This window comes from Bos taurus, chromosome X (assembly GCF_002263795.3).
Source record: "Bos taurus isolate L1 Dominette 01449 registration number 42190680 breed Hereford chromosome X, ARS-UCD2.0, whole genome shotgun sequence".
Lineage (NCBI taxonomy): Eukaryota > Metazoa > Chordata > Mammalia > Artiodactyla > Bovidae > Bos > Bos taurus.
Window position 1 is genome coordinate 63071487 of NC_037357.1, and position 22974 is coordinate 63094460.

The window sequence follows — 22974 nt, forward strand, 5'->3', positions numbered from 1 at the left end:
GTGATATCATGAAATACTGAGTCCATGAAAAGAGAAAAAAGAATAAAATACTCTCATTAACTTATTTCCCAGCATAATTTCAAAGGTCTATAAAAACCACATATGAGGCAAAGGGGTCACCCAGTACCTCAGTGAGGATTTGCACCAAATGTACTTTCCTTTATAAATTTGCTGAGTGAACAGAGGTTTCCAATGAGAAATGAATACCTTTAATCAATGCAAATTTTCAATATATCTAGTCACTGATATTAAAAATCATGTCCAGTTATGAATGATGGAACCAATTTTGAATCTACAGCTGCTAGAGAAATCCATAGCAAATTTAAATATAATATGCATACTAAAGGGGAAACTGTCAGAAACCCTTATTTACATTCATCTTCCTCTAAATTATCACCATTGTTATCCTGCAAGATTTTTAAGCCTTTTACCAAATTAGAGCCATGCCCTGTATTTAGTGTCTCCCTTGAGAGCTTAGATGAGAGCTTTCAGTTGTTGTAAGCCATTGTTAAAGTTCAGAGGGTATACTGATGAAAAGACCTTAATGAATTAGTATTGGAAATATGGTTCACTCAAGGACTACTTTTCTCAAGATACGCTATTGTAACACCCACTGGGAAGAAAGCTATCATTGAAGACATATGCCTATATAATTTTACACTATCTAGAAAGATCAACTTTTTTTCTAGAGAAAATGCGCTATCTTCATTATTTTAGAGATGGTTAATGTTTGTGTGTTTTGTTTTTAACAACTAGACTGGTAGCACATTACAGTGCTAAAAACAAAAACTGGGTAGAGCATAAAACAATGAGGTCTTCCATCTTTGAGAAAGCTAAGTATGTTTCATGCTATATAACCTGAAAGCATATATCATTTGTAGTCATAATTTCTTTTGAAAAATTTTCAAATCTACACAGTAGTAGAGACAATTGTATAATGATCCTCTATGTACCCATCACCCTGATTTAATAATGAATAAGATGTTTCAAAGTTTGATTCATCTATCACTTTCTCTTCTACTCTCTTTGTTGAATTATTTTAAATCATTGTGCTTTACTTCAGTATGTGTTTCTAAAATTGTGGGTATATTCTTACATACCCATGATGTAATTACTGTATGTAATAATTTTAAGAATAATTCATTGGTACCACCTACTATTCCAGTCTATATTCACATTTTCAACATTGTCTCAGAAATACCTTTTAATATTTTTCCTCTTAGATTTACTTTAATTTTGGGTGACACTGTAGAATAACACGGTGATATTTTAGCAAAGTTGCCTAGAGTTAAAACTAAGTAGCACATGAGTGGGTGGAACAGCTGTGACTGCCTATATATAAAATAATTTTTCAGTGAGATGTAAAAACCGGTGTTACTGTTACTAAGCAGCTGTTATCTCATAAACTGCTTATTTTTGTCAAATTTACAGTGATCAATATTTCATAGATTTTTAACATTAGGTAAATTAATTATCTTCCTTGAAAACATGAATGAAATATTCAACCACTCAAAAGGACTTTGAATCATTATGAAATGATTTCCACTTGTGAAATTATGGTGTTACGGAGGATCATAAAATTTGTATATCCATGGCACCTTTCTTTTCATTCCCCAGCCCCAAAATGCCACACACAAGCACACTTTGAAATCATGAGCAAAAGAATTTGAGGGTTTATGTTGGTTTTGAACTTCTTGACATACATAGGGTATTTTTGTAAATTGAGTTGTACAGGAGGTACTCTGGGAGAGTAATTAGCAGAATCTTTCATGCATTTAGTTAGGAAAAAAGTGAAACCATATCACACGTCATTTGTGGCCTGATATTTAACTTTAATCTCACAGAGATGAGTTATAAAATAGGCATATCTGTTACATCTCTAAATATTGACATCATATGATATAAAGTTCACAGAGTTGGTGCAAGGAACAGTATTTTCAAAGGTGTTGAACTGATGTACTATTTTTCTCCATAAATAAATAAAATGGAAGAAGAGTACACAAAGGAGCAATCAGGTTTAGTTGAGCATTAGACCAGTAAAACAGAAGTAAAACTTTAGATAGATGTGAAACTGGCTAGTACTTCTTATAATTCACTTTTCTGTAAAGTATCCCAGGCATAAGACTTTATAAAATCAGAAAATCACAAATAATTTTGTGCCGGGGACCAGCCCCGGCTGATCCAGGGTATTCGAAGGAGAGACGGCATAGGCGAGGATCAGGATACAATAGCTTCAATTAGATATTAATTAAAGATATAAAGAGTAATAGAATAAGGATAGCTCAGTAGGAAAATTAAGTGGAGAAAAGAGGCTGAGTAGCTTGGTTTACGCGGGAGACCAATAAAACTTCAAGACAAGAAGTTTGCACCACTTACGTAGGCCGCAGGCATCCTTCTGTTCTCCGAAGGAGAGGAGACACTGAGGCCTCCCCGGTCGGATCTTAGAAGCCCAGGTATAATTAGTAAGCATGGTGGGTTCCGCACTCCAGATGGAGACTCAGCCAGAGTGAGAGAGAGAGCGACATGGGGAGACCAGTATTTCGAGAAACTGATCCCAATTCTTTATTTTCCAGAGTCTGTTTTTATACACTGAGATGTTATACAAAAGTCACGTGGGGACAGCAGTCCTGACTTTTATTAAAGTCAGGTGCTTCACACACATGTATACAGAGGTCTTAGGGGTGTTACATCATCTTCTGGCCAGGGGGGCCTGCTGACAATTTACAACCCTCTCCTTGTGACAGCGGTCAGTCAATCAGGACACTTATTTCTCCAGGGCTGATTATTCTCAAAACAGACGCCACCCAAATAAAGTTACATTCCTACAGGGTGACGGTGTAGTGGGTTTTAGTTAAGGAAAGAATTTACTTAGCCTAAGGTCTAACGTGATTAATATCAAAGGTTAATACTTATTTCTTCTATATATTCATTAATGTGTGTAAGGGCAGGGGATGTGGAGACTTAGCAACAAACATTGGCTCAACAAATGAAAAACCCTTCACCAATACAATTTCTAATCAGCCCATTATACTTATACTAATAGTTTTCTAACTTTTCTAAGGAACCTGTTTTTAGAAGGTTTAAAGCATCTCGTGCCTCTCATGGTTGGGAGGCTGTGAGCAATCACATGAGGCCAGACAAGCCTGTCAGGCAGGCTAGAGAACCTTCAGAGGAGTTTGTAGGTTAAAACACTCTTATCACGCCCAAGAATTATTATTAACTGGAGCTCTAGGTTAACTCCTTCTCCGAAAGAGGTCGTGGGGGACAGCCCCCCGTAAAGTCAGAGGTGTAGGTAAGAGCACAAAGTAGTAAAGTAGGCAGGCTCTGGTTATGGGGGTAGACGCTCGAGGATTTCCAGGGGGACTCCTGAGGCTCGATCCCGCCTTTGCGTATGTCAAGCCTCCTTCCTCATGACCTTTGCCATGGGCGGAGTACCTCACTCTGGCCCCCAACAATTTTGTTTTAAAATTTGTGTGTCTGTGTAGTCTCCTAATCCTCTGAGAATGCGGCATGCATTTAAGAATCATTTAAGGAAGCAGAAAGAAGAGATGGGGCAAAAAACATGCATATTAATTTGTAGGCTGTGCAGGCTGTATCATGAGAATACTCAAGGTAAAAACCACTTTCACATTCCTTTCAAATCAAGAGACTTTCTCAGATGAATGTCGTGCCTTACATTTAACTGACAATAACAAGAGGTAGAATGTAGTTGCAACCAAACTTAGCTATTTAGAAGCATCTTATATGTAAGATAGCATAGAATAATGTCCAATATTTATGAAGAAAGCCAGAATCACAGCACTTCAGAGTCAGAAAGGATAGAGATACTTTATCATAACCCTTTCATGCCATGGTTGAAAACACTGAGGCCCAAATTGATTCAGTGACTTGTCCTAAACCACACATCAACTAAGTGATAAAAATCAAGACTAGAACCTGGGTTTTCTGCCTCTCAGCCTCATTTTCTTCTTCCTATACCTCACATATTTAACACCTAGGGGACTGAATGGTACTACAGTGATGTATACATTATATGTTATTGGTTATACAATTAATTTTCAATTTGTGTCAATTTTTTGTACTTGTGATAAACTTTATTTTCACATTATTAATTTGTTTTTTAAAGGTATTGCTCAATTTTAGGAATTTATGTGCATTGTACAATAATAAGTTATAAAGCAATAGTAACAGTTGCTTATTTTAGATGGGACAGCAAAACCAGCCCTAGACTGAGCCTTCCAATCCAAAGTGGCTTTTTGTTTGTTTCTCTTCCCATTATATAGGTGATTCTGAAGCTGTGAAATGAAGAGCTGTTGGAAAGATGAGAAGTTAAGAGTTCATTCGGCTGTCCAGATGTATCCAAGTACCCTGATATTTGGCAATAAATACATCTGGGCAACTGATTGAACTTTTTGCTTTTCGGACTCGACTGGATCCCTCTACAGCCAAGAGGGCCTGCTATAATCGCCAAAAGTTTGTGATCTCAACCTAATGAGATGGGAAATGGGAGTTGCTTATGGGAGAAAAGACACCAATGTATGATATAAGTGGGAACACATTTTAATTTGCAGCTGAATTGAATGTTAAGTATCTTTAAAAAGACAGTTTCCCCTTCTAGTTTGTGAAATTAAAATCAGACTAAGAAAATTTTGAACTGTTACCACCACTGACACATGTGTGCTTAACTCACCAGTATAAAAGGACTGGATTTTTTTTATTGTGATTGACAAGACCCAACAAATGCTGACTCATATTATTAGTATATTATAATATTTTAAAAATATCTAACCTCAAGCTATGGCTACATACATAGGTCCATCTAAAGTACTTCTCGCAGTCACTCTTTATCCGACTATGCCATTCCATTTTATTCATAGCAGTTCTTACTATCTGAAATTATCCTACTTATTTAAATGTTTATTGTCTGTATCTCTTACTAGAATATAAGCTCCCCAAGAGCAGGGTCCTGGTCTACTTTCTTTGCTACAGTGCCTAGCAGAATACCAAGCACATAATAAGCAATCAATAAATAACTGAATTCATGAAAGTACTATCATACAGACTATTATACAGTCCTGCAAATCAGTCAAAATTGGTCTCCAACACAGAGATTTAGCATATGATTTGCTCCATGAGTTTCCCTGTTTAAAAGCCTTCACTTTATTAAGTGGATTCTTGCATATGTGCTAAGTTGTTTCAGTCTTTGCAACCCTATGGACTATAGCCCACCAGGCTCCTCTGTCCATGGGATTCTCCAGGCAAGAATATTGGAGTAGGCTGCCATTTCCTGCTCCAGGGGGTCTTTCCAACCCAGAGATTGAACCCAGCTCTCTTGAGTCTCCTGCATTTGCAGCCAGGTGCTTTACCACTAGCACCACCTGGCAAACCCATGTGGATTCTTAGGTTGAGATAATTCTGGGATAGCTTTCAGGGAGAAAGCAGCTTCAAATTGCTGGGCACTCTGCCCACTAAGGCAGATTCTCTGAATATCTGTTACTACTGTCAGGGAGAGGGAAATTTAACCCCCTACACTTCTTGAGTTCTTGTTGCTGGGCTAATAAAATTGAGGCAAGACAAACTAACGGGAGAAAAAGAAACAAATTTTAATTCATGCATATGGAGGACTCATAGAAATAGGACCTAAGAAGTAGCTAAACCAAGAAGTTTTTCTAATTTTTAGACAAAAAAAAAAAAAAAAAAAAAACACATAAATTTGTAAGGAATTGAGAGGACAAAGAAACTTAGGCTTTGGGTGGTTATTTAGTGAGGTAAATTTTGGGCTCCAAAAATCACTGTAGATGGTGACTGCAGCCATGAAATTAAAAGACGCTTACTCCTTGGAAGGAAAGCTATGATCAACCTAGTCAGCATATTAAAAAGCAGAGACATTACATTACCAACAAAGATCCATCTAGTCAAAGCTATGGTTTTTCCAGTAGTCATGTATGGATATGAGAGTTGGACTGTAAAGAAAGCTGAGCACCGAAGAATTGATGCTTTTGTACTGTGGTGTAGGAGAAGACTCTTGAGAGTCCCTTGGACAGCAAGGAAATCCAACCAGTCTATCCTAAAGGAAATCAGTCCTGAATATTCATTGGAAGGACTGATGCTGAAGCTGAAACTCCAATCCTTTGGCCACCTGATGCAAAGAACTGACTCAATAGAAAAGTCCTTGATGCCAGGAAGGATTGAAGGCAGGAAGAGAAGGGGGTGACAGAGGATGAGATGATTGGATGGCATCACCGATGCAATGGACATGAGTTTGAGTAAGGTCCGGGAGTTGGTGATGGACAGGGAAGCCCAGTGTGTTGAAGTCCATGGGGTCACAAAGAGTCAGACACGACTGAGCGACTGAACTGAACTGATCTGAAAACTTGTTAAAAAGTCAGACAAGAAGGATATCAGTTGACTGTCTATTCAATATATATATATTTTTTACAACATTAAGGGTCAGACATAGGCTCTTGTGTATCAGAGAAAACCATCTGCTGCATCACCAGGATGAACTCATACAATTTCCAGAAATCTCATGTAAAGTATGTCTTCTTATGAGTTACTTTATACTCCCCAAATTTTGTTAAAACATCAAGATGAAACGCTAGCATTTTATTTTTAGTCTCATCAATATCATGTTTGAACAGGCCTGGGAAAGAGAGAGTAAGAAACAGTCTGAGGACAGAAAATATTACTGAAACATGAGCAATGTTTCTTCCAGGTCAAAGGTGGAAAAGGTAATGGTAAAAATGAATAATAAATGGTTATCTTTAGAAGATGCAAGGAAATGTCCAAGGACTCTTATCCTCTCCAAAGACAATTTGGACAAAACAACAGCTCTTCCTTTATTCTTAGGTTTTTTTGATGTCTGTCACATCTTAAATCACTTCAATTTTCTCCCTTTCCCTTTCCTTCAGTCAACTGGTTTATACCCAGCACTTGGCCAAGGAATGTGGAAGTAACCTAGAAAGTACACATAGATGATTCTTCTGCTCAAAAAGTTGTCTCTAGTATACCTTTAGTATACGTCTGCCTCTACTGCATCGGACAAAACTTTTTGAACCTTTTCCATTTCCTCACCAACCACCTCCTCTAATTTGGCTAGCTCTCTCTCTCCCTCTCATCCAACTATATTCCAGACCCTTTCCACACTACTTTATTGAAATGGTGCTAAGGTCACCAGCAGTCAATCTCCTTTTAGACAAATCATACAGTATGCACTCTTGTTCCTTCTCAAAATACATTTGCTTGACATTTTCCCTTTTGCCTATTATTTCCATTTTATTTACTGCCCTCTTCCTTTATTTTTTCTCTAATATCTACTCTCTATTGGTTCAACAGTTGACTCTTCAACCTGATCCTCAATTATGACTTTGCATGTATGTGTGCTGAGTCGCTTTAGTCGTGTCCAACTCTTTGCTATCCTAGGGACTGTAGCCCCTCAGGTTCCTCGGCCCATGGGATTCTCCAGGCATGAATACTGGAGTGGGTTGCTGTGCCCTTCCCCAGGGGATCTTCCAAACCCAGGAATCAAACCCAGGCCTACCACATTTCAGGCGGATTCTTTACTGCTGAATCAACAGGGAAGCCACAATTATGACTTCACTGGAGTCCTAAATCATGTTTTTTTCTTCCCCCTTGTTGATGGTCTTGTTATTACTTTTATCTTTGAATAGACAGCAATGTAGATACTCTCTTAAAAGCTAAATTTAATATGTGTAAAACTGAGATAATGTGGAAAATTGATTTCCCTGCCTCATCTTTGTAGTTTTCACAAATTAATTTAATAGTGTTCAATGGACCACAAGGATGGTCATATATCTCCCACCACTTGGATGGCAAATTGGCATAGAAAATTAGATATTTCTTAGAGAGAGCACGGTACTGGTCTCCCAAGTGAATCATCAGCTTATTTTCCAATAAAGGCAAGAGGTGTAGCATGACTAAACTCATGACCATGCAAAACCCTTATAAGGTCACTAAAAAGAAGTCAGAATTGGAGCTGTATGCTAGAGAAATCTAAACCAGGTCCCTTCATAGTCATTCTTAATATTAGAGCTAAATAAGAATCACACCAATTAGGTATGAAATTAACAAATTCCCAAATCTAACTTTTCATACTGTTCATGGGGTTCTCAAGGCAAGACACTGAGGTGGTTTGTCATTCCTTTCTCCAGTGGACCACACTTTGTCAGAACTCTCTGCCATCTTGGGTGGCCCTCCATGGCATGGCTCATAGTTTCATTGAGCTAGACAAGGCTGTGGTCCATGTGATCAGTTTGGTCAGTTTTCTGTGACTGTGGTTTTCATTCTCTCTGCCCTCTGATGGATAAGGATAAGAGGCTTATGGAAGCTTTCTGATTGGAGAGACTGACTAAGGGGAAAACTGGGTATTGTTCTGATGGGCAGGGCCATATTCAGTAAATCTTTAATACAATTTTCTGTTGATGGGCGGGACTGTGTTCCCTCCCTGTTGCTTGACCTGAGGCCAAACTATGGTGGAGATAATGAAGATAATGGTGACCTCCTTCAAAAGGTCCCATGTATGCACTGCTGCACTCAGTGCCTCCAACACTGCACCAGGCCACTGCCGACCCATGCCTCCACCAGAGACTCCTGGACACTCATGGGCATATTTGGGTCAGTTTCTTGTCTGGGTCAGCTCCTTTCTCCTGAGTCCTGGTGCTTCCATGAACTTCCAAATATTCAAGCTGGATTTAGAAAAAAGCAGAGGAACCAGAGATCAAATTGCCAACATCCACTGGATTATCGAAAATGCAATTGAGTTGCAGAAAAACATCTACCCTTGCTTTATTGAATACACCAAAGCCTTTGACTGTGTGGACTACAACAAACTGTGGAAAATACTTAAAGAGATGGGAATACCAGATCACCTGACCTGCCTCCTGAGAAATCTGTATGCAGATCAAGAATCAACAATTAGAACTTGACATGGAACAACTGACTGGTTCCAAATCAGGAAAGGAGTAGGTCAAGGCTGTATATTGTCACCCTGCTTATTTAAATTATATGCAGAGTACATCATGTGAAATGCCGGGCTAGATGAAGCACAAGCTGGAATCAAGATTACTGGGCGAAATATCAATAACCTCAAATACACAGATGACACCACTCTTCTGGCAGAAAGTGAAGAACTAAAGAGCCTCTTGATGAAAGTGAAAGATGTGAGTGAAAAAGCTGGCTTAAAACTCAACATTCAGAAAATGAAGATCATGGCATCTGGTCCCATCACTTCATGGCAAATAGATGGGGAAACAATGGAAACAGTGAGAGACTATTTTTGGGGGGGCTCCAAAATCACTGCCAGAGAAGGCAATGGCACCCCACTCCAATACTCTTGCCTGGAAAATCCCATGGATGGAGGAGCCTGGTGGGCTGCAGTCCATGGGGTCGCTAAGAGTCAGACACGACTGAGCGACTTCACTTTCACTTTTCACTTTCATGCACTGGAGAAGGAAATGGCAACCCACTCCAGTGTTGTTGCTTGGAGAATCCCAGGGACGGGGGAGCCTGGTGGGCTGCCATCTATGGGGTCACACAGAGTCGGACACGACTGAAGTGACTTAGCAGCAGCAGCAGCAAAATCACTGCAGATGGTGACTGCAGTCATGAAATTAAAAGACGCTTACCCCTTGGAAGAAAAGCTATGATCAACCTAGACAGCATATTAAAAAACAGAGACATTACTTTGCAAACAAAGGTCCATTTTGTCAAAGCTATGGTTTTTCCAGTAGTCATGTATGGATGTGAGAGTTGGACTATAAAGAAAGCTGAGCACTGAAGAATTGATGCTTTTGCACTGTGCTGTAGGAGAAGACTCTTGAGAGTCCCTTGGACAGCAAGGAGATCCAACCAGTCTATCCTAAAGGAGATCAGTCCTGAATATTCATTGAACGGACTGATGCTGAAGCTGAAACTCCAATACTTTGGCCACCTGATGCAAAGAACTGACTCACTAGAAAAATTCTTGACGCCAGGAAAGATTGAAGGCAGGTGGAGAAGGGGATGATAGAGGATGAGATGGTTGGATGGCATCACCGACACGATGGACATGAGTTTGAGTAAGCTCCGAGAGTTGGTGATGGACAGGAAAGCCTGGTGTGCTACAGTCCATGGTGTTGCAAAGAGTCGAACATGACTGAGTGACTCAACTGACTGAAGTCTAACTTATAGCCATGTTGGAAGAGTCAAAGAAAGCTTTTTCTCTTTTTAATTCATGCCAGTCTTTCTTCCCCATAGTGTTTTTACTTTTTTAAAAAAGATTTCAAATCAAAACCACTATGAGGTACCATTTCACACCAGTCAGAATGGCTGCGATCCAAAAGTCTACAAGCAATAAATGCTGGAGAGGGTGTGGAGAAAAGGGAACCCTCTTACACTGTTGGTGGGAATGCAAACTAGTACAGCCACTATGGAGAACAGTGTGGAGATTCCTTAAAAAACTGGAAATAGAACTGCCTTATGATCCAGCAACCCCACTGCTGGGCATACACACTGAGGAAACCAGAAGGGAAAGAGACACGTGTACCCCAATGTTCATCGCAGCACTGTTTATAATAGCCAAGACATGGAAGCAACCTAGATGTCCATCAGCAGATGAATGGATAAGAAAGCTGTGGTACATATACACAATGGAGTATTACTCAGCCATTAAAAAGAATACATTTGAATCAGTTCTAATGAGGTGGATGAAACTGGAGCCTATTATACAGAGTGAAGTAAGCCAGAAGGAAAAACATAAATACAGTATACTAACGCATATATATGGAATTTAGAAAGATGGTAACAATAACCCGGTGTACGAGACAGCAAAAGAGACACTGATGTATAGAACAGTCTTATGGACTCTGTGGGAGAGGGAGAGGGTGGGAAGATTTGGGAGAATGGCAATGAAACATGTAAAATATCATGTAGGAAACGAGTTGCCAGTCCAGGTTCGATGCACGATGCTGGATGCTTGGGGCTGGTGCACTGGGACGGCCCAGAGGGATGGTATGGGGAGGGAGGAGGGAGGAGGGTTCGGGATGGGGAACACATGTATACCTGTGGTGGATTCATTTTGATATTTGGCAAAACTAATACAATTATGTAAAGTTTAAAAATAAAATAAAATTGGAAGAATAAAAATAAATAAATAAATAAATAAATAAATGCATTTATTTAAAAAAAAAAAAAAAAGATTTTCACTTCCAAGATGACTATTAATAATGGCTTTCTTTGAGTGATACTGATTCTGATAGTTTGAAATTTAGCAGTTCTGAATATACAGTGAACTAGAGAGCCTATTTGGGGCCACTTGTTTTCAACTGTTCACACTATTTTTGATGATGCCATATTTTATATGACATATGTTAACATATGGGCATAGATTTCATAGGCATCAATTAAATATAATGCTCAGGGTATGAGTTTTGATTCATTATAATTCGACATTAATTGAGGTTATTCTGCAATATCTTGTGTACTATCAAGAACTATATGAAAACTAATATTTGTCCCCAATTTTGCCTTAGCAAATGTAAAAACATTGTTAACTGAAGATCTTACAGAGATTTAGAGAGAACATGAAAACGTTTGAAATTTATGTTTCAGAAAGAAATAAGAGATCATTCTAAATGGGTATTTACTGATCCTAAATTTATTTCTGTGGCTTAATCTGTAATTTTCTCATCATGCTTGAGACAATTTCATGTTAATCAAAGTTTTTCCTCTACACAAAATTATGTATATACACATGCACACACAAATACACATACATACCTACACACATGTATGTGTATATGTATTCTTATAACACTATTATGTTGTTACATGATCAAACAGTTTCTATGAGAATAATATAAATTCTCAATAAAAATCAATCATTCTGTCAGTTATTCCATAAAAGATTCCTTTTCTTTATTTTATAAAACATAAACATTTGACATTCTGTCAAATTTGAATAATTGAACTCACAGGTATTTCTTGTTTCTCTTATTAATTTACCTTATCCAAGGCTCTAAGAGATTTTGTATCCCTTCCCCTTGTAGAATTATGCACAGAACATTTCACATACTGTAAGGCGATGATTTGGGGGCAGATTTTTATGTAGATATCCCTGAAAGATCTCACAGTGAGAGTTGAGGGATAAGAAGAGAGAATAAATTAAATTTGTAGCTTGACTGACTAGAATAACAGTGTTATTGAGTAAGATGGGCAACATAGGGAGGCAGTTTGTTCTGGTAAAAATTTTATTTCCATATTTCTAAAAGGAACTAGAAAATATTCAAAAAGATTACTGACAAATTTTTATCATATCCCTTGAAAATATTTACAAATTAGACAAAAGAGATGACTTTTAAATATTATTTCATGTTCTCGAGCTATTCAACTCTCTCTCTCTCCCCCCCACCCCTCCCACACACACAAACTAAATTTTTCTCATTGACAGCCCAATACATACAAACTTAATATCACAATCTTGACTCTTAAAATAGCTCACAGTCCCCCAAAAGAATACAGTTACATGTTTGGCATGTATGGAAAGAGAGTTTAATCAAAATCCAGAAAGAGAAGATATAGAGAAAGCAAGATGAAAAATAGAGAGCTTTCCCCGCTCTATTCCCAATTAAGAATTGCCACACAGAAAAACCAGCGGGTCTCTATGTTAATCATTAGAATTCAAACTGAGTATATTTTCTTTATCAATGTAAAAATTCAAAGTGACATGTTTCACTCTGTGTAAAGATGATATTTCCACAAGGAGCACAGCAGAGATCCTCAGCAAATTTGCATTCAGTCTACTCTTGGCCAACATTTTAGCACACTGAATATAATGAGTGCTAAGCGGTGAATAATCTGTTACATAAATATTTGATAGAGCTTTGCAATGCAACAAGTATCTCCTTCAAAAATAGCCTACAGAAATCAAAGGTACTCACTCTGAAATTCTTTGATTTTTACAGAGTTGTCATGTTTTCTTCCTAATCCTTTGAAGATGAATTGTCAGTTCTTAATAAATGAAACTAAAACTTTTTGTTTCAATCACCTAGTGCAACTGCACTTTTGTTTGCAATTTTCAACATTATTCCATGTGCCCCGACTGCAGCATACTATCTGTTGGATACCAACTAGTTGGTACATAGAGCGGTTGCTATATTTACTATAGTTAATTTAATCAATTCTTTTTTTTTTTTTTTTTTTGGTATAAACCCATTGCCACTCTTGGATAATATTACTGGTTAACACAAATGTATTATTAAAGCTTTCTATGAAAACACAGATTGCTTCACTGAAGGAAAAAAGTTAGAAACATTGTATAAAATAGGTTCACTTTATAAAGAGGCTTAAAATTTTAGTTTTTCATGTTTCTATAAGATGAAACCTTTTTACTTTATACATGCTACTTAATTATTAGATCACAGACTTTCTCTCAATGGTTTGCAAATTAAAAAGACAATATTCTTAATTTATTTTTCAAAACACTAATTTGTACTCCAACAGGGTGAGATTCAGTAGAAGTTCCATATAAAGAAAGTGTATATAAGAAATTTTAGAACAATTATGATGGTTGTATATTGGTAAATAAATGAAATATCTATTCTCTTTGCTATTTTTATCACTTATATGACAATATTTGTTGCTAAATTTAGTATTGATTGTTTCTTATCACTTAATAAGTATATTTGCTTTTATTTAATTAAATGTTATGCAGGTTATTTCAAATTTTAGTAATTCTCTTTTTTTTTCTCTCCCCAGAAAGGATGGCATAGTGAATCCAGTCTGTTAAATTTCCTCATCTCAATTTTAAACTTGGTTGCTTAAGACTGAAGCAATCATGGTGAACCTGAGGAAAGCAGTGCACTCATTCCTGTAAGGATGTTATTACCTATTATTTTTGAAAACTAACTTTTCAGAGTGGTTTGCTCAAAAATGTTAAACAGGTTTTTATATGATTATTCCACTATATTTCCCTCAACATGCATAAATGACTTGCATACCAATAGACTAACATTGGTGTTTTCTATTCAAAATCAGTAAATGGGGAAAAACAATAATTTGAACTCCAATTAAACACAACCACTCAAATGTTCAAACAAGTAAAATTAATCCTGATGTTGTGGTTGCTGTGGTTGCTTTTTCTATGGCCAAAATGTAGAAATGAGAAAAGGTTCTTTCCTTCCTAGACGAACTAAACAGCCAAGAGAATAAAGCATTTTTATAAGTCTCTGGTTTTATGAAGAAAGTTGAGATTTCAAAAGAATGGATCAGAAGTCAGGGAGTAGCATTTGGAGAATGTAGCTGGACAGAGAAAAGTAATACCATTCTCAGAAACCCTGAGACAATGAACTAATAGTTAAAATCAATAGAATAACATAAAAGAGATAAGGAAGAAATTGAATTCAAGTACTGAGCAATTCTAAATGTGATCTAATCCAGGTATATCTTCTTTTTAACTTAGTAAAAAGTTGGATTGTTTTCTTCTGAACTTACACTTTGAGGAATTGGGGGCATGGCAAAAAAGATCCAGGGCTCTGTAAACTCTGATCAGTACAACTGAGAGGCCTTGAATCGCTCTACTCCTACACGATCTCCTCTATGATTTCTACAAAAGTGCTCACTAAGGAAAAAATTTATAGAGCAAGGTAAACACAAAGTACATCAATGTTGGATTCTCTACAATATGTGCATTATAGTCCATCTTGGATGCTGCTGTACATTGCAGTGACGACAGTCTCAAGGATTTGTGATTCCAAGTAAACTAGAGCAGGAAAGAGTGAAGGACAGTGATAAAGAAGGGGAAAGAAGAGCCAGGTGTGGGGAAATGAAAGGACCAATGTTCCCACTCCATGTGGCTGTGTCAACTTAGTATATAGCCATTGTTCCACATACCAAAATATAGGGATATATTGTGTGCTTAGTCACTCAGTAGTGTCCGACTCTGTGATTCCATGGACTGTAGCCCGCCAAGCTCCTCTGTCCATGGGGATTTTCCAGGCAAGAATACTGGAGTGGGTTGCCATGTCCTCTTCCAGGGGATCTTCCCAACCCAGGTATCCAACCAGGGTCTGCTGCTTTGCAGGCAGATTCTTTACCAGCTGAGCTATCAGGGAAGCCCTAGGGATACCTTAAAGGGCACCAAATTATTCTGGTATGAAATGAAAGAATTTGTGGTTCAATGGTAAAGAATCTTCCTGCCAATGCAGGAGACACCAGAGATGCAGGTTCAATCCCTGGGTGGGGAAGTTCCTTGGAGAAGGAAATGGCAACCCACTCCACTATTTTTGCCTGGGAAATCTCAAGGACAGAGAAGCATGGCAGGCTATGAACCAGGAGGTCAAAAAGAGTCAGACACTACCGAGCACCATGCTAGAGAAATAAGGGCCCATTCATCTCTGCTATTAACGCCCATCGTCATATGCCATGCAAAAACTCAGTAGATTTAAAATGTACTCAGACCTTTAAATCAAATTATCATTGTTTATCTACTAAGAATGTGAGATTATATTTTCATTAAATATTTAGTAGCAATGAATCAATTATTTGAATTGTTTGGACAGACACTGTGATTTTTGTGTACATACTTTATGAGAATTTTGTGGGCTTAATAGCAATTAATGTAAGCTTTAGAAACAAGACTCAAATCACTCCTCTTTTGTAAAAGGACTATACATTTTTCATTAAGCATGTAAATGTTAGAAATTAAGTTTAATTAGAATGCAGCTGATTCTTGATTACAATACTATAGAAAATAGGATTTACTGCAGTAAAAATCATAAAAATTTGCTCATAAGTAGTGCTCAAAGTGAATTTATTAAATTGAATTTAAACTAGGTAAAAACTTGTCAGGATTATTCCCAATAATATTAATTTATTTAATAATTCACAGAAGATATATTTAGATTCTATAAACTTCCTCAAGAATTTAATATTTGTCTCTTGGACTCTTGAATAAAAAATAAAAATATATTTGACCAATAGAGGTAGGCCAAATGTTTTGAATATTTTTCTATCCTAAAGTTCTAAGATACTCAAATTTTAAAATTCATAATTGAATGTAGTTTTCACGTACTTTTGTTACATACAATTTTATTCTGCATTATTTTACCATTGCTACAGAAATATGGAATTACTTAGATGTTTTCACAATTTACTTTGAAAATTTGAAGTTGCACTGCATATCCTGTTAGGACCATATTCTATAGGCATAGGAATAAATATATTTGTGGTTCTGCAACTGCCAATTGAGGATGTAGGATATTATTTTGAGCAGAAAGTCTTATGGGACTACCTGAAATGGTCATCAACTAATAGAAACTAGATTTGTTTTTTTTAATTTCAGAAGAACATATTTTTCATCAGTTAGGCCAGAAAAGACTTCGGATTTAAAATGACTATCTGAACCCAGTTCTGCATAAATATCTTCTTAAAATAAAACTAGGACCTAAATTTTTGACAAATTTTGAAGTACACTGAGTTAGGGTATAGCTACCACAAAATACTTTTTTTTAACTTTGAAGGCAGAAAGAATGTTTGCTCCAACATTTACTGAGGGCCTATTAAGGCAAAGGTATTATTTTGAGACTTTACATTATCATTTAATTTTCACAAAAATAATGTCATAAAGATCATCCTTGTTTTAGAGATGAGGAAATAGATGTTCTGAAAGATTAAGTGACTGGTCAAAAAAATCATTAAGATAATATAGCCAGGACATTGGTCACATGCAATGTCAAATGCCAAATGCAGCAAATAATGTGACAGAATAATCAAAGCTGAGCAAATACCTTGCTTCTATTTATTTGGGTCTTTATTTCAATAATTTCTACACACCTTAATCACAGATTAATTATGCTATAGATTTTTTTGAATCACATATTATTTTAGCTTATTTTTATGTTCCAGGAAAAAATACATCCAGCATTTGAAAAAATTGAATGAGTATCTCTCATTATTTGAAAAAATTACTATGTATATCTCTTCCACAAACATGATGCTTAGGATATCAGGTAGCTTTGAATAATGAGGAAGTAGTTTTAAGCTAAATGTCTGAAGTACTAGTTTTCATCCCCTGTAGAATGAGAAAGTCAAAATATGTTCATTATTTCTTCATTATCTTAAACTATGGAAAGTATATTCACAAGATATTAAGGGAAATAATTTTTAAATATGGTATAAAATTATTATAATATTTTATTTAAGGTTAAACAATGCCAAAAAGTTTTCAGGTTCAGTGTTCAGTTTTGGTGGTTCAGAAAGTGTAGTGTGTGTGTATATATTATAGATACAATTATGATCATAATCATCTAGTGTTAACTACTTCAAATTTCTCTGGGCATTGATAATAAGCAATAGTCAAACCATACATATATTTTCCCTGTATAGAAATAATATTTTTAGTTCAAAGAACAAGTGAATGAGACAATGAAATAAAAACATTTACATGGAGAACTCATAGACTCTGGATTTTGTAACATTTTATGTTCCATTACCCCATGCAATTTTCTTGCATAGAAAATTTTTTAGCACATGTTGTACCAATAGAGGAAATTTTCTTCTCTATAAATAGCAGGGTTTAACAGCTAGTACATATAGTGTACTTGTTGCTTAATATTAAATAAATATTACTGAACACAGAATACACATAAGAGTCATTAGCAGATAATAATTCTTGCTTTAAAGCAGGAAATATTGAATATGCTTGTCTTTGTCTATTTTGTTAAGGAAAATTAATGTTAGTTTTATTAGACACTTTTGGGACTTATATTGATGTATGTAAACTGAATAAATCTTATGTCACCATCAGGGCAAATTAATTTGGAATGTACAAAACAAAACCACATCTGTGTCTCTTGCATTAGTCTGCCACTTGGCCTGAAATCCTTATTAGTAAAAGTCTACATAAGTACCATCATGAGAAATGTACATTTTAAATGACTTTAAGAAATTTCGTTTCCAGCATAGGAAAGCATCAAACCCATAGGAATTAATTATCACCAGAAATCATCTTCTAGCCTAGAACTGGACCCAGAAAACACAGGACAGAAATGGGGAGAGTATCAGATAGAAGGAAAATGTATAGGACAGCTATTAAAGATACCACGAGCCAGCATAAAGTCACTCAGCAAGTCAAATAATACTGTGGTTTCACATTGATTATATAGAGTAAAACTAAAACTCAGGCTTTGTAATCAGTGAGACCTGAGTACAGACCCTGCCCCTGCTACTTACTGGCTGTATTTCCTTAAGACAGTTACTTAACTTCTCTGAACCTCAGTCTCTCCATATACATAATAGTCAGTACTGACCTCATGAGGATGTCGTATAAGATCAAATGAGATTACTTAAATATATATATATATATTTCAGTAAGTTAAGAGCCTGACTCATATTAAACACTCCATAAAAGGATAGAAATAAGAAATACTGAAATTTAATTAAGAGAATAAAAACAGTGATGTGATAATAATGATTGTTAAAGGAAAAACAGTTGTTTTATATAAATAATTTATTAGGTACAAGCAATATAATATGTACCTGATTTTTTTTTTCTTAATTTTCAGTGTGCACCTGATTGGCCTATTGGTTTGGCAATGTGATATATCTGTGAGCCCAGTAGCAGCCATAGTAACTGACATTTTCAATACCTCCGATGGTGGACGCTTCAAATTCCCAGACGGGGTACAAAACTGGCCAGCACTTTCAATTGTCATAATAATAATCTTGACAATTGGTGGCAACATCCTCGTTATCATGGCAGTAAGCTTGGAAAAGAAACTGCACAATGCCACCAATTACTTCTTAATGTCCCTAGCCATTGCTGATATGCTAGTGGGACTACTTGTCATGCCACTGTCTCTGCTTGCAATCCTTTATGGTAAGTACCATTTTATTAGTTTTTCCATCTCAGGCCATGTCATAAATTTCTGTCAGGTATTGTAGTAAACACAAAGTTAACTATCCTATTCATATCATTTGGAAAATTAAGGAAATTGTGTGACAGAAAAATTGGACATATCATATTTAAATAAATCAGTAGCAAATCAGTATTCAAAAAGCAAAACAAGTGTTTTATATTAAAATCATATATAGATACTCTATTGCTTAGTGTCATTTCTAAACAATGACAGTTGCTTTCCAATGTACAGAATGTGATAGTGAAAAAAACACACACCGACCCCTATGTTCTGGGCATAACACATACCTAGTATCATCTTGTATAAAAGGAAGATGAAAGAAACTTATCATCATAAAAAAAAAATTAAGTAATCTTAAAAGTTGGCAAACTAAGTGCTTGCCACATAATAAGCTCTCAATAACAGCTATTCTTCTTCTTCCTAGAGACTATAATTCATATTTTTACAAGGAAACAGGAATAAAAAATTAACAACTAATTATATAAGTGCAAGGTCACATTATCACAATAAAAATTCTAGCATTTGGAAGTTTTGATATAGGATTTTAGAGAGGTTTTATTTTTCTTTTGATTTTCTGCCATAACTTTGCCGTATTCATTTTAACACTAACTTTTGTTTGTATGTAATATTTATAAAGAACAATCAAAACCACTTATACTAAACTGCTAAGTATCTTTGCTAGGAAGTTGGAGAACCCAGTTTGAATCTCATTGCAGATATACTCATCTCACAAGGAAATGAAATAGACTCCGTGTTCCCTGGAGAGTATAATGGAATTAGACTGGAAGGACTAATACTGGAAATGGATCTAGTTCTCAAATTCTAAAAGAAGATTATTGCTTTTAGAAAGTAATCTTCCATGGAACTTAAAAATTAATTATCCTGTTCTAAATACACAGTAGTAATAGATTATCTCAATAGGCATTTTATAAACAGTATTCTCAGGAAATATACTTTCTTATAGTTACTGAGTTTTCATGATGCATTAATTTCGAAGTATACACATTTTACCTTCTCTGTGAGCATTTTACCACACTGTAGCTACAAATTATGTAAGAAAAGGTCACTGGAATGAATGTACTTTAGAAGACATGCTTTGTTTTCTGGTATCTGTTTTATTTTGTCAGTTTCTCCCTTAAAAATATATGGGTGATCAAAATATAGCATCAGCTGAAATCCAAATCTAACACATCCATCGCCAGCCCTCCCCCAAGCAATAAAAAACAACAAAAACAAACTACACAATATCAACCCCAAATTTGGAGAACATCCAAATTCCAAATTATCTGTAAGCAGAAAATAAATAGGAGCTCACAATAGCTCTCTCTTAGGTTCCTACCATGTGCTATTGTGAAGAGGAAGGCCAGTCCAATAAATACTAAATGAGAAAGAAAGAGAGTAGAAAAGCTAGTAGGAGGCCTAAGATTGATCTCAACTCATCACAAGAAAGAAAGTTTACCACAAGTATGAACATTCTGAAAAACTTCTCTGGAAGCTCATCCTTCAGGGAAGTAACTTGGAAGTGTACACAGAACTCAATAAACCAGTGTCAAGGAAGGAACTCTTTGCAGGTTGGAAAGGGTTAAAGTGGAGAGTCCATGGGGTCGCTAAGAGTCAGACACAAAGCAAAGCAACAGTGAAACAATATTTTATTTAAAGTCAACCACTTATGTGATATTCTTTCAAAAGCAAATTTATAAAGACAGAAAACAGATCATCAGTTCACAGGGTCTGAAGGTGGGATGCTGGTTCCAAAACAGCATTTACTTTGGTTCTATGGAACTGTTCTACATCTTGGTTGTGGTGGTTTTATATATATATATATATATATATATATATATATATATATATATATATATAAATTTGAAACACTGTATTCTAGTATGCAGTTTTAAAAGGTAAATTTTACTGGATATAATTATACCTTAAATTTAAATATAGAAAAATACCTAAATAAAGTTTGAAACAAAGATTTTGTATCCAGACAAATTGGCCATCAATGCTATAAAAAGCTTATTATTTTTTTTTTAACTCAGGGAATTCTGAAACTTTAAGTCCCTCTTAAGAAACTGAATATTGAATGAGATTCATCTAACAAAGAGATGATTGAGAAATTTTCCTCAAAATGATGGATCATAATCATTTAATATATTTAATTTTAGAGCAAGGACAAAAATAAAGGTGGTATAAGGGCATAAGAATACTGTCATATGTTATATGATATATATTATTTGTTATATACACTAACAAATTAGAAGCAATGCAACTAAAAATTGAGAAGAAAAGAGAAAGGGGAAGAAGAAAGAATAATTTCATTCATTTTTCTCTAAAGAAAAGATGGATGTTAAATTACACCCCCGCAAAAAATGGCAGACCAGAAAGTACCAGATTTTATAAGAAAACAGAGGGCTAAGAGTATTAAGCAGGATTTAAATAAAACATGACATAAAGTTAACAACTAGAACAAAGAGACAAACCTATCTAAAACTAAAAGAAATGCAATTAACAGAAAAGCAAAGAAAAAAAATAAAGCAGAGGAAAAAACAAAGGAAAATAAAGCAATGTTTTTTAAATTATACCATTGTATAATAAGACAGAGTTGAAAACAAACCTAACAGTAAGAGCAATACATGTGTAAGAACCTAACTTACCATTAAAAAAAAAAAGATTTCATGTTGGCATACAAAGAAAAACCTAATTATACTCACTTTATAAAAGAACTCAAAACCCAGTGAATCATAATAGTTTAAATAAAGGGATGAGTGAGCATAGGTATGCTGCTGCTGCCAAGTCGCTGTCCGACTCTGTGCGACCCCATGGACTGCAGCCTACCAGGTTTCTCCGTCCATGGGATTCTCTAGGCAAGAACACTGGAGTGGGTTGCCATTTCCTTCTCCAATGCATGGAAGTGGAAAGTGAAAGTGAAGTTACTCAGTCGTGTCTGACTCATAGCGACCCCATGGACTGCAGCCTACCAGGCTCCTCCATCCATGGGATTTTCCAGGCAACAGTACTGGAGTGGGGTGCCATTGCCTTCTCCCTAGGTATGCTAAGCGAATAGAAATACTAAGAAAACAGAAATTGTGATGTTGATATCTGACAAAGTGAATTTCAAGTGGAAAAAAAAACAGTAATAGTTTAAATTCATGATCCATTTTTCCCCCAAAAAAAGATGCTTATTTATGATAAAAAGCTGCAATTAACAACTAATATTTAGTGGTTAGGAATATCTATGACCCCAATAATACAGCAATGCTATTTTTTTAAGGAAAAACTAAAGAAAATGGAAGAATACATTTGTGGATTGTTTTTGTTTAGTTGCCAGTCATGTCCAACTCTTTTGCAACCCCATGGACTGTAGCCCACCAGGCTCCTCTGTCCATGGAATTTCCCAGGCAAGAATACTGGAATAGGTTGGCATTTGCTTCTCCAGGAATCCAACCCCCATCCCTTGCATTGCAGGCAATTCTTTACCATTATGCCACCAGGGAAGTCCACATTTATGGATACATTCTACTAATGGGGGACTTTAATATATCATACTCAGAACAAAAAAATATTGGACACGTAGATCTTACAGATGTATGTTAAACTTTATATCCTTATCATAGAAAGTACACCTTCTTCACAAGTGCACATGGAATGCTCACAAAAATTAATTATCTATTAGGCCACAAAGAAAATATTAGAAAAGTAGAACTATTACAAAAAAAATACTTTCTGATAAAAACACAGTTAACACTAGAACTATTAACAACAATGGTTTAAAGACCATCTGAGATTGAGATATAACAAATTCTAAACAACTGTTGGTTAAAAAGACAAATGCAAATTGAAATTACAAATTTCTTTAGAAATTTGACAGCATAAACACTGCATATTAAAATCTATAGAATATATTTAAAGCAGTGATCAAATGAAAATTCATATCTAATCACATTTATAAGTAAAAATGAAAGTATACAAATGATTGAATTTCTAGAAAGCAACCTTGAAAGAAAAACTGCAAAGTAACCCAAAAGAAAGCACAAAGAAAATAACTAAAGATAAAAGTAGAAATTAA

General features: G+C 35.7%; 1 protein-coding gene and 1 non-coding gene across 2 annotated transcripts in view; both read left to right on the plus strand.

Moving 5' to 3' along the window:
* The first annotated feature begins 4319 nt into the window (after positions 1–4319).
* On the plus strand, positions 4320–4427 carry MIR1298 (microRNA mir-1298). Its single transcript, NR_031084.1, has one exon. It is a non-coding gene; the product is annotated as a microRNA mir-1298 (primary transcript).
* Positions 4428–18747: 14320 nt separating this feature from the next.
* Positions 18748–22974, plus strand: part of HTR2C (5-hydroxytryptamine receptor 2C) — a 175570-nt gene continuing 171343 nt past the window's right edge. Inside the window, exon 1 of the mRNA XM_059883829.1 lies at positions 18748–18871. Coding sequence (XP_059739812.1) covers positions 18748–18871 — 124 coding nt within the window. The remainder of the gene's footprint in view (positions 18872–22974) is intronic.